Genomic DNA, 11,928 nt, shown 5'->3' with positions numbered 1-11,928 from the left:
AACAGACTCCTGCAACCAATGCTGTGAGTCTCAAATGTGCTCCTTCAACAATGGAGTAGAAGGCCTGAGTTTCCACATAGAAGTATCCTTCAATGCCTGGAGACTTTTAAGGCATAAGAACGTATTGACCTTATGAACTATATGTTTTGTAAAATCTCAGGTTATGTGAGGTGTTTGGACAAATTAAGTTTCAGGGTGATATCCACTATTGAGACAGAAAATTAGTCTAAAGAATTAAGACCTCAAAGTCCAGAATGAGAAAAAATTGTTTTGCTTAGAGCCTCCTTATAATTGTCTTACTTGTTTTATAGATATAAGCAGTAGAGGACAAGCTCTACCTGATATAGCTGGCCTAGACATATGTGGATTTAATTGTAGAAGAAAGAATTATACCTTTCAGGTAAAATGGCCACAAATAATAATTAGCTGCTGTTTTTGAGACAAGTTCTCACTCTGTCTCCCAGGCTGGGGTGCAATGGCACAACCAGAACTCACAGCAGTTTTATAATCCTGGACACAAGCAATCCTCCCAACTCAGCCTCCTGAGAAGCTGGGACAACAGGTGCACACCACCACTCAAGGCTAATTTTCTGTTTATTTTTTGGTAGAGATAAGGTCTTACTATGTCACCCAGGCTGATCTCAAACTCTTGGCCTCCAGTGATTTTTCTGCCTTGGCCTCCCAAAGCACTGGGATTACAAGTAATGCCACTGTAACCAGCTTTAGATCAATTTTATTTAATACAGATAGCTTCCCAACTAAGCATATTTTATTAGAATTCTCTTAATTCAGCAAAGCATTTTTATTACTGACCTAGTCTTCACTTATTTTCATCTTACATGCAAGAACAAAATTACCTTTATGTTTTAATTTGTTTTATTTTATATTTTCAAGGTGAACAATATGTCGTTTTGAGATACATGTGCATAAGGAAATGATTACGATAATGGAGAAAATTAACAAATTGATCATATCACTTAGCTGTGCTTCTTTTTTATGATAAGAACACCAAAAATCTAGTCTCTCAGAATATTTCCCCAAAACAATACAAGATTATCTAATATACCTACAGTTTGTACATCAGATTCATTTATTCTACGTTAATGCACCTTTACAACTTTTACCCTTCATTTACCTATTTTCTTCCCACCAATGTAACCAACTTTTTTAATGTTTTGAACTTTTAAAAATTGATTTCAAATATGAGTGGGACCATGAAGTATTTTTGTCTGTGTGTCTGTCTTATTTCACTTAGGAAACCTGCCATTTACATGTCTCCTAAATTTAGTACAGAAATAAAATGCTAGTCAAGAATGTGTCTCAGTTTTGTTAGACTAATTTCTGAAAAAGAAATCAGATTAAAAAAAGAACTTACATTGTATGATTTTATTTACCTGAATGCAAAAACATAAAAAGTAGATTAAGTGGTGTCAAGGAGTGGGGGAGGGTGAATGGAGAATAAATGTTAATGTGTATTGGGATTCTTCCCGAAGTGATAAAAGTGCACAGGCAGTAGAGAGCTCTGATGCCTGCACAAGTGTGATATACTAACAATCTCTGAATTAAATACATTAGAACATGACTTTCACGGTAAGTGAATGAACCTCAACAAAACTAGGACAAAAAAAATTATTGGTGTTCTAGTAAAGATTCCACAATAATTTATTAAATAAAATAACTTAATTAACAAATGTACACATTCAAGGTGGTTATCCCATTTATAACCATAAAGCAATTACATTCCATGAAGTTACAATGAGCTCACAGGCTCTCACACGTAGGGTCTTAGGACACTATTTGCCTCATATATGGGAGGTCACAATAAATCATCATGAAACCAACTTTTCATGTACAACCAAAGCAAAAGAAAGGCCTCAGAGGGGAAGAGAAGGAGGAAGGAGGAAAACCATAGATAAGAGAACCTTTAGAAACATCAAAAAAACTCATAGATCCGTTATCATAATCCAGAAACACCCCAACCCGACCCAGAGGCCTTTGCACATACTGAATTAAAGGTGGAGAGTTGGTGGAGAGACTACAGTGATTCCTCCTTTTTGAGGAAATTAAAAAAAAGGTTTCATCAGAATCAATAACAATATTGGCATCTGCAGTCCTGAAATCTCTACAGACTCCCAGAATCCAGTTGGAGGAGAGGGTCACATCCACCTCCCAGTAATGCCTGCCGGAGGTGAATGCTTGCACTCCCCACACAGCAAAGCTCTCCAATCCCTGGGGATCCACGGGAGCACTGAGATGGTCATCTCCAAATATCACATATCTCACATCCTCAGCAAGGCTTATATAGCAAGGAATCATTTCCGTACTCAGAGCATTATCCACTGTCAAGGAAAAAATATTGTATTAGTGAGTGCTATGAGGGACAGAGGCTCTGTAGCCCAATTATTAACTTCATTTGCTCTTCTTCCAAGAAAATACAGAAAAAAGGAAGCCAAGAGAGTTCAGCCCCACGCATACATGAAGATGAAATGTTATTACACCTCTACAGCATATACAATTATGTATTATTCTTAAATAACAGAGAAAAAATGTGACCATATCACTGGGCCAAGTAATGATTTAATGTCTATCTCTGCATAGTTTGTTTCAGGACATATCTAAAATGTTTTTTTTTCTTCAATAGAAAAATCTTCTTGTATTATTTGTCTTTAAGATCATCAACAGGTAGACATCAATTTGCTGTGATGTGAGAATTTATTGGAATGTAAGTAATGCCTGTTATAGTCTCAAACATAAAAAATTTGGTAGAAATTAACACATGTAAAATTTATAAGTTTCTGAAAAGAATACTCTGGCTTTACATTATCTGTTTAGCTCCTGACTCAATCTACTCTGGGTTCCTGCCCTCTGCTACTTAGACCTGTTCTCTAGAATGGGTCTAACATGGTTCAGCCATGTTCACAGATCCCTCACCTTTCACTTGTTACGAGATGTATCTGATGGCATTAGAATTGTCCTGATTATGGATATTTCAGTCATTTTCTTTGTTGATCAAAATGTTCTGATTTTGTAAATAATAAAGGTTACTTGTAGAATGCATGCAAATGCACATAGAATAGAAAGAATTAAAAACCAGTATGCCAAATCTAAGCCTTCAAAATTGAATTAAATTGAATAAACATGAAATACTGATGCCACCATGAGAACCAGTGTCTTCGTAACTATATGATCTGAATATTCTTTGTCCTCTTATTCTGCAGATAAAGTATGTATCTTTCTTTACATTTTCATCAAACTGTAAGTCAGGAAATTGAGTTTTGATCATTGTAATATTACTATGCAGGTAGAGAAGACGCACATGTTTTGGAAAAGTATGTATTACCTACATGTCAAAACTAATAAAACTTAAGTGGGAAAAGCCTCAACCAAGGGACCCAATAAAGAAATAATTTGAGGCTGGACTGCCAAGCAGCTGGCTCTTACCTCTGAAGTTGTTGAGCATGTCTAGGACTCCAGTTATGCGCCATGAAGTGAGCTCTGGGTTCACTGGCTGGGGCTTTTCCATCTGTGCCAAATCAGTCCTGCAAAAAAAATGGCCTCAGTTGTATTTCCAGGCCCAGAGTTAATCACACAGTCATACAAAGATATCACATTTTCATATAAGATGTTTCCTCAGAATTCTGCCAGTTCTGGTTAACTGGTTGTACATTTTATTCCACACTCTAGGGGCTACAAGGATGTTACTTTTTCTAAATTTTACTTCCATAAAAACCCAATTTCCCCAGATATGTTATTCTCAGACATTATGCAACTTCTTAAGCCATTAAAAGTCATTGCCTCCCTCTGCCCATCACACCCCCTGAGGGTAGGCAGAAATCTTGGAAATATTTCAGAGAGCAGAAAACTCAGACAAAAACCTTTGGGACCTCAGGCTGCAGTTGTCACTAATGCTAGTCAGTGTCTAACAGAGAATGTTCACTGAGACAAAAGGCTTTAATCTTTTGGGCAAATCAAAGGAGTCTAATTCCAGCCTGAGAACCCTGCTGCTGAGGGTCCCGAGGCAACCATTTTCCTGAGGTCTTTCCTAGAACTGGGTGTACGGTGATGGAGCAGGCCCAGGTCATTGATGCTTTTAGGAACAAAACATCCCTCCTCAGCCCATCCTTAGGGAATCTCTCTCTTCCCTCTGTCTTTTTTTTTTTTTTTTACCTCCCACCCCTCCAGAGTAGAAGATGCCGCTATGATTCCTCCGAGTAATTTTGTATTAAGATCTGTGGGGTATGGCTGGTCAGGATGGATGGATTGGGAGAACAAAATTCCGAATGGCAAATTGTTTCTATGCAAATTTTAATTCATACAAACTTTAAGATGAAAACTTTCCAGACCAAAGAGAAGACCTCAGGCCCTCTTTTGAAACAAAATTGGAAATAGCCACTGACAACGATGTTAGTACTCAAAATGTATACATCCCCTTAATTCATAAGAGAACAAACTTTTCAGAAATAGCATTTTTTTTTAGTGTAAACTCACCTTGCTGATGCATTTCCCACATCCTGCAAAAAAGTAAAAGATAATGGTAATTATGAGAGATTTTTCCTTCTGCATCTTTTCTCATACACTTGTTTCTTTCTGTTTTAGTGTTTTAATAATGTATATCTTTTTATTTCCTGCTAAGGAATCATTCAAGGCTACGTGAATAACAGAACCTCAACTAAACAAGAAAAAGCTTCACTAGTGTGCATTAAGAAGAAAGGAGCTCAGCAAGAGATGGTGGAGTAAAGCAAAGATATCTAGGTTTCCAGTGTCATTAATTTCCTAATCTTATTTCCAAGGAAAGCTCTGACCACACATGACAACTATTGAAACAAAACAGAGAACCATATAAGAAACAGAGTGCATGGACATTGATGAGCAGCTTTGACAAATCTTGCCCAGGCAAGGGGAAACCCCTCAATGTCTTCAGCAAATCACGGCTGTCTGGGACATCAGAGTGAGGAGGAACTAGGGCATGTAAATGGAGTATTACTAACCTTCCCCTGGCCTAGAGTTCTAATGATTTTGGATGATCTCTCTGTGTGGATAGTACTCCAAATTATATTGAAGAGAACTTCGTTATATGTTATCAGCTAAAATGGCAAAAATTTCCCAAAGATTACCAAAGTATGCAGTCATAAATGACTGGAAAAATGTAATGGTGGAAGTCAGAGAGCATGTGTCACTTAGTTTAGAGCAGTGACATATGCAGGTGATATTTGCATGTCCTGGCAGCATTGTCCAGCAAAGGCTTCCTGTCTCTGAGGATGGACCCTCCCTCCTCACCTGGAGCAGCTCCACATCAGGCATGCGGCATGTCTCCCACAGCTCTCCGTACATGTCTTTCATCCCTTCCAAATGTTGGGTCATTCTCACTTGACTGTCTTGTAGTTGTTGGAAAAGCTCTTTTGCTTCTCTTTCCAGTGCCTGCAGATGCAGTTGCTCCTCCTCTTCGAGAAATATATGCATCTTTTGATATTGAATACGGATTATCATCTTCCTTAATGACACATAGTTCTGCAGAGATGTTTGGTTAAAAGGATTACATGTTCTCACTCTCAATAGAAAACTTCAAATAATTATATGCTGAGTTTAATCAAGCAACTTATAAACTTTCTGCCTCACTCTTGCAAGGAGTCTTGAATATTTGCTATCTTCTTCTGTCCATCTTTTTCAATGTTCCTATTCTCTCTCCCTTTTTAAATCAAACCTATATAAAGACTCCTGGTTTCAGTCACTGTGATGCTTCTTCACAGTTGTTACTGTGTCAATTTTTTCCTCTATTAATCTCTCTTTTAGGATTTTTCCGTGTCTGATCGCCTACATGTTAAAAAACATTTAGCCATACAGCATATTATGCAGTTTTTTTTACTTTTACCATATTTTTATTCTATATACTATTCTATTTCTTTCATCTTCCTCATACCCTGTCTTAGTGAAATGTCTCATCTGCAGTGTCTGAAAAGGTTTATACCAACCTTCAAATTTGAACTAGAATACACATCATGCCGTTTATCCAATATACCAGAATTAATTTGGCTAGCTTGTGTGAGCTTTTCTGTTTGCAACTCCTATTATATCAATTGAAATCACTACATTTTCTTGGGATGAAATCACTATCTTTCAACTGGTAGTTTGAATTTAGCTAAAAATTATAAGCTAACTTTGTGTTTATTTGCGTAAAAACAAAGAAAACATTTTCATTCTTACCTCTAATGAATGAAATTTGCTAGTTTCCTGATTTAGATTGTTTCGTGTCTCTTGATTGATTTTCCATAAATAGTCCATTTCCTTTATAAGTTTCTCCTGCAAAAGAAGCAAGAAGCTTAGCAATAATGAAGGCAGTATAGTAGATTTCATCCCCTTATCAATAAAAAGAAGGCTGTAATTGAAAGAAACATAAATTAAGTTAGAGTGGAGTGGTCAGATTTTTCCAAGTTCAACACATTTGGTTCTAATAATTTGGATGTGAAAAGTGATAGAACCACAATAGAGAGTTTTAAGGGACCCTTCAGAAAATATCATCAATTTTCTGAGAAACTGGCTTTTATATAACCTGACTTTGAACAGTGTTCTTGGTGCCGGCCACCAGCTCCACAGCTCCATTCTACATGTTTGAACACCGTTTCTAAGGAAACCTCCTTTACTGAAGTCTCAACACAGCTATGATTAGAGTGCCAAATTAGTCAGCAACATTGAAAGGACACATTTATGTGTTATGATTGACATGGAATAATCACCACCTCCACCATCTGCATTCTCATCACCATCATTATCATAGGCCCTCATCATTCTTATTTGGAATTCTGTATAATTCAAACTGCCTTAGAGGCATCACGTACCCTGCATTCCTCAGCAGCCCATCCTATTGGGCTGTGGCTGTGAGCCATGTGCTCTGGTGACTCAGAGCAGGGCCCACAGAGCAATCTCTTGTCAGCCTCACAGAAGAGCTCCTTAGTCTCCTCATGGAGCACACAGATATTGTCTGAGCTGTTGGTGTTCTGAGGTCTGGTCTGTCTGGCTAGGGAAGCCAGCTTTTTGAGTGCCACATTGGTGTTGAAGTTGGGCTTCTCTGAGATTTGTCTGCACAAAGGGCAGTGAATTGGTGCTCTGCCTTCTTCTGAGCAGAGGCAGAGGCAGGGCCTGCAAAAGCTGTGCCCACAGTCAATGGTGACCGGGTCTATGAAGTAGCTCATGCAAATGCAGCAAATGAGCTCATTCTGGAAGACTTGCAGGGCGTCTGAATCCATGTTTCTGAAAATAAAAAACAAAAAAAGTGAGAATTTCTCTCTTATTTTTATTTGCCCCGATGAAAAGGAAAAAAAGGCCGGTGGACCATTTTCCTTGTCTACTTGAGCTCTGTCCAATATGTCTAATAAGTTAGCTCCAGTACAAACTGAGACATAGTAAATGCAAACATGCTGGATTTATAAAGTTTTCCCTCATTAGCCATTGAAGATTCGGTCCAGGACTCCCTGAGATTCCAAGATCCTAAGATGTTCAAGTCTCTCATTAGTAAATGGTGTGGGATTTGTATGTAACCTAAACCTATCCTCCTTAATACTTTATGTCTAGATTACTTTGAATGCCTAATACAATGTACATGCTGTATAAATACTTGTAATGCCATACTGTTTAGGAACAGCAAGAAGATTAAAACTATGTACATGTTTGGCAGGGCGTGGTCACTCATGCCTGTAATCACAGGACTTTGGTATGCCGAGGAGGGCAGATCACGAGGTCAGGAGATCGAGACCATCCTGGCTAACATGGTGAAACCCCGTTTCTACTGAAAATACAAAAAATTAACAGGGCGTGGTGGCACCTGCCTGTAGTCCCAGCTATTTGGGGGGCTGAGGCAGGAGAATAGCTTGAACCCAGGAGGCGGAGGTTGCAGTGAGCCCAGATCTCACCACTGCACTCCATCCAGCATGGGTAATAGAGCGAGGCTCTGTCTCAAAAAAAAAAAACAAAAGTACATGTTCAGTACAGCTGCTTTTTTCTCCCTGTAAATATTTTTTATCTGAGATTAGTTGAATTCACGGGTATGAAACTTATGGATATGAACAACCGTGATGCAAATGAGAAAATGAAACGAATGTCCTCATGGCATTTTTGTTAAACAGGCTGTGCTCTCAATCATTCCCAGTTACTTAGACAAGCTTAAAGCCTGGGTGGAGGTTAAAAGCTGGGATGATTTCTGAGTCTCTTATATAAGCTAATTAAGGAAGAAGCACATTCTGAATGTCATCCTGTCTCTGTCTTTCTATCTCTTTCAATGATTCCATGATGATAATATATGAACACTTAGTATCTATGGTATTATTCCATAATCCCTGCCTCCAAACTCACCTATGAAGTTTGCTCAGACAATTATAAATAAAGTAGCTTTTATCTAAGATTGATTAATCAGAGTGGACTGTCAACTCCTAAAATTATCAATCATTAAATTTGTCCTTTTAACTTTAACATCAAAACTCTTCCTTTCAATACATTAAATGTAAATAATATCTATTATTTTTGATTAGGAAAGTTTTTTCTCATAGTCAATTCAGATGATTAGAGAGAACACTATCACATTCTCAAAGAGCCAATATTTGAACTATAATAATTAACAAGAATTAATCAACAATTAATTATCTTCTAAAATAACAAAAAAATGAATATATGTATTAGGTTTTCCACTCTACACTAGAAAATCCAGAAATGCAGTTAATGGAAGCATGGCCGCCAATTCACCTTTCCCCTTAGTGACTTGGAAGTTGCAGCTTCTTGGGAGCCCTTGCCAATTCATTAGATCTATTGATCTATTTTCTTTCTTTCTTTCTTTCTTTCTTTCTTTCTTTCTTTCTTTCTTTTTTTGTTGTTGTTGTTGTTGTTGAGATGCAGTCTCAGTCTGTCACCCAGGCTGGAGTGCAGTGGCGTGATCTCAGCTTACTGCAACCTCCACCTCCCAGGTTCAAGCAATTCTCCTACCGCAGCCTCCTGAGTAGCTGGTGTTACAGGCGCCCGCCACCATGCCAGGATAATTTTTTTGTAATTTTAGTAGAGACCGGGTTTCACCATGTTGGCCAGGCTGGTGTCTAACTCTAGACCTCAAGCGATCTGCCTGCCTTGGCCTCTCAAAGTGCTAGGCTGCAAACATGTGCCATCATGCCTGGCAGATTAAATCTGTTTTCAACAGCTATCAAATCTAGTCTGCAAACTGCAAATTTTGAAGAGACAACAAATAAGACCTTTGCAACAAGAATTTTCAAAGTAATTCAACATTTTTAACACTCACTTTGGCATACATTATAACCACTACTACATGCCCACATTCCAGTGAACATTTTAGGTATTTTATGGGTTCTATCATTGCATGAAAGTATGGAAATATAGCTTTTCACACTTTAGAAAAAATCTAACAATACAGAAAACAGTCACATAAAAAGAATCAAATAGCAAGGGAACACAAACCGTATCTTACAAACTGAATATACTTTATACTGATTTTCTGTAAAATCACCAAGACAGTTATTTGTTTGCTTAGAAAAGACCCAAGCATGCTGCCAGGTAAATTTAAAGTATTTTTAAGGGTAAAAGTGAGCACGATGGTTTTGCTGCACATTTTATACTCACAAGGCTACTATGAATGGTCTCAGTCTAGAAGTTCTGTAGATATCCAGATTAGAAGTAACTCCTGGTGCTCCAAAGCCCAGCAGCCACAAATCCAGTGGGTCCTCACTGAAGGAGAGAGAAATCTCTGGACAAGCATCCTTTTAAAGTGTATGGGCCCACGAAAGGCCACACCCACTTCCTGAGGTTGATTAGGTTACATAGAAACCGGTAAATAGGCTGATTAGGTTTATAGAGTATTGAAAACCACACTTGGGGGCTCAAAGCTCAACAGACAAGTTTGGAATGAGATGCAAGAAAGTTGACTTAACACAGGGTATTCAAAGAAATATTTTAAGTATAACAATTATTTCACTAAATATTATCACATGCTAATTTTTGTTTTGTTTTGTTTTTGTTTTTGTTTGTTTGAGACGGTATCTCGCTCTGTGGCCAAGGCTGGAGTGCAATGGCTCGGTCTCAGCTCACTGTAACCTCTGTCTCTTGAGTTCAAGTGATTCTCCTGCCTCAGCCTCCCAAGTAGCTGGGATTACCGTCGCCCACCACTAGGCCCAACTAATTTTTGTAATTTTAGTAGAGACCAGGTTTCACCATGTTGCTCAGGCTGGTCTCAAACTCCTGATCTCAGGTAATCTGCCCACCTTGGCCTCCCAAAGTGCTGGGATTACAAGCGTGAGCCACTGCACCGGGCCACATGCTAACTTTAAAATTTTGTTTCTCACTCCGTTTCAAAATTATAATTGCTTAAGTGCCTAGCCGTTATTTATCTGAATATGTTCATAGATAAAACATTAACTGGGATTACCAACACATCTGTGCTGTGTAACTCTCTTGTTTAAAAAAGTATAACAAGGAACTTAATTGTGTTTTACAAAATTGTATATATAATGGTTGATAGAATTAGCTGTATCGGTCTGTTTTTCTTATTTTTACTATTTTATGACTATTTCCTAATGATGGATTTATATGAAAATAAAATCTGTTTTTTATTTATCCACCTTTTTGAATAATTTTAAAACTGAAAGTTTACATATATATGTACAAAACTATCTATAACAATGTTATGTATCCATATTTTTAAAATTATATAATAATTAATTTACACAATAAAAATAATTATTATTACTTTTTCTTTTTTTGACATGCAGTCTCCCTCTGTCACCCAGGCTGGATGCAATGGCATGATCTCGGCTTACTGCAACCTCTGCCTCCCAGGTTCAAGTGATTCTCCTGCCTCAGCCTCCCGAGTAGCTGGGATTACAGGTGTCTGCCACCGTGACCGGCTAATTTTAGTATTTTTAGTAGAGATAAGGTTTCACCAAGTTGGCCAGGCTGGTCTCGAACTCCTGACCTCAGGTGATCCGCCCAATCTCGGCCTCCCAAAGTGCTGGGATTACAGGCATGAGCCATGGCACCTGGCTGTTATTTACACAATAATTATGTCCATAATTATCTTTAATAGCGCATGAAAGTTATTTGTAACACAGTTGCCATATCAACATATTTTGTTGTCTTTTACCATGATTTAATAAATCACCAACGTTTATACAGAGTTGTATTCATAAATTATGTAATGTTTGGGGATTTAGGTCATTTCTATAAACTTAAAATTAACAAACCTTGCTAGAATTTGAAAAAGTAGAAATCTATATGAAAGTCACCATTTACATATTAATAGACATTTAAAAAATTATAAAATTCATAAAAGCCAGCATCTCCTAGAAAAAGATGAAGTGGCTGTCTTTTTAATCAGTCCATGGCATTGCAAATTATTATGTTTTCTGAAGTGTCATTTGATCAGCATTATGCTTCAAAAAATATATCCAATAAAGTTAAGAAAATGTAATCATAGATATAGATATGCAGACTTTTCCACAAATGTTGTTCTTTGAAAACAAACTCAAACACTTCTTAAAATGTTGCATATTATCTACCTAAGTGCAGAGAAGAAAGACTTTCTGGTATTGTCACTTCTCAGTAAAAATTCGATTCTACATTTTGTAGACTGCCCTGTATTAGACAGAAATAAACAAAAAGCAACTTATGAGATGCATATAAAAGAATAAAGAGAGTTTCAAATTTTAGTGCTAGAAGCTAAAAAAGTTATCTATTTTACTACCAGTGTGTTATCACGCAGGGTAGGTAAGAGAGAAAAAGCAGTATTTCCTTAGCTAACTAAATAGTCTGTCATTCAAGTGAAAATATCAGACATTTATTGATTACCAATTTTATGCTAAAAACTGTTCTAAGTGCTTCACATGTTCTAGCTTACTTGTTACAGCAACCCCATAAGATAAATAATATTTTATACTCATTTAA

General features: G+C 37.3%; 1 protein-coding gene across 1 annotated transcript; it reads right to left on the bottom strand.

The window, feature by feature from the left end:
- Positions 1-1,662: 1,662 nt before the first annotated feature.
- Positions 1,663-9,728, bottom strand: LOC116476801 (putative tripartite motif-containing protein 64B). The gene is made up of 7 exons (XM_032167138.2): positions 9,613-9,728; positions 6,834-7,245; positions 6,202-6,297; positions 5,278-5,508; positions 4,489-4,511; positions 3,442-3,539; positions 1,663-2,339 (listed from the first exon to the last, which is right to left on the bottom strand). Exons 2-7 carry the CDS (start codon positions 7,239-7,241, stop codon positions 1,846-1,848), a joined length of 1,350 nt encoding a protein of 449 aa, XP_032023029.1. The 5' UTR covers positions 7,242-7,245; positions 9,613-9,728; the 3' UTR covers positions 1,663-1,845.
- Positions 9,729-11,928: the final 2,200 nt, after the last annotated feature.

Source organism: Hylobates moloch, unplaced genomic scaffold (genome assembly GCF_009828535.3).
Source record: "Hylobates moloch isolate HMO894 unplaced genomic scaffold, HMol_V3 SCAFFOLD_11, whole genome shotgun sequence".
Classification (NCBI taxonomy): Eukaryota; Metazoa; Chordata; class Mammalia; order Primates; family Hylobatidae; genus Hylobates; species Hylobates moloch.
The sequence above is the reverse complement of the archived record's forward strand: the minus strand, read 5'-3'. Positions and strand labels throughout refer to the sequence as shown.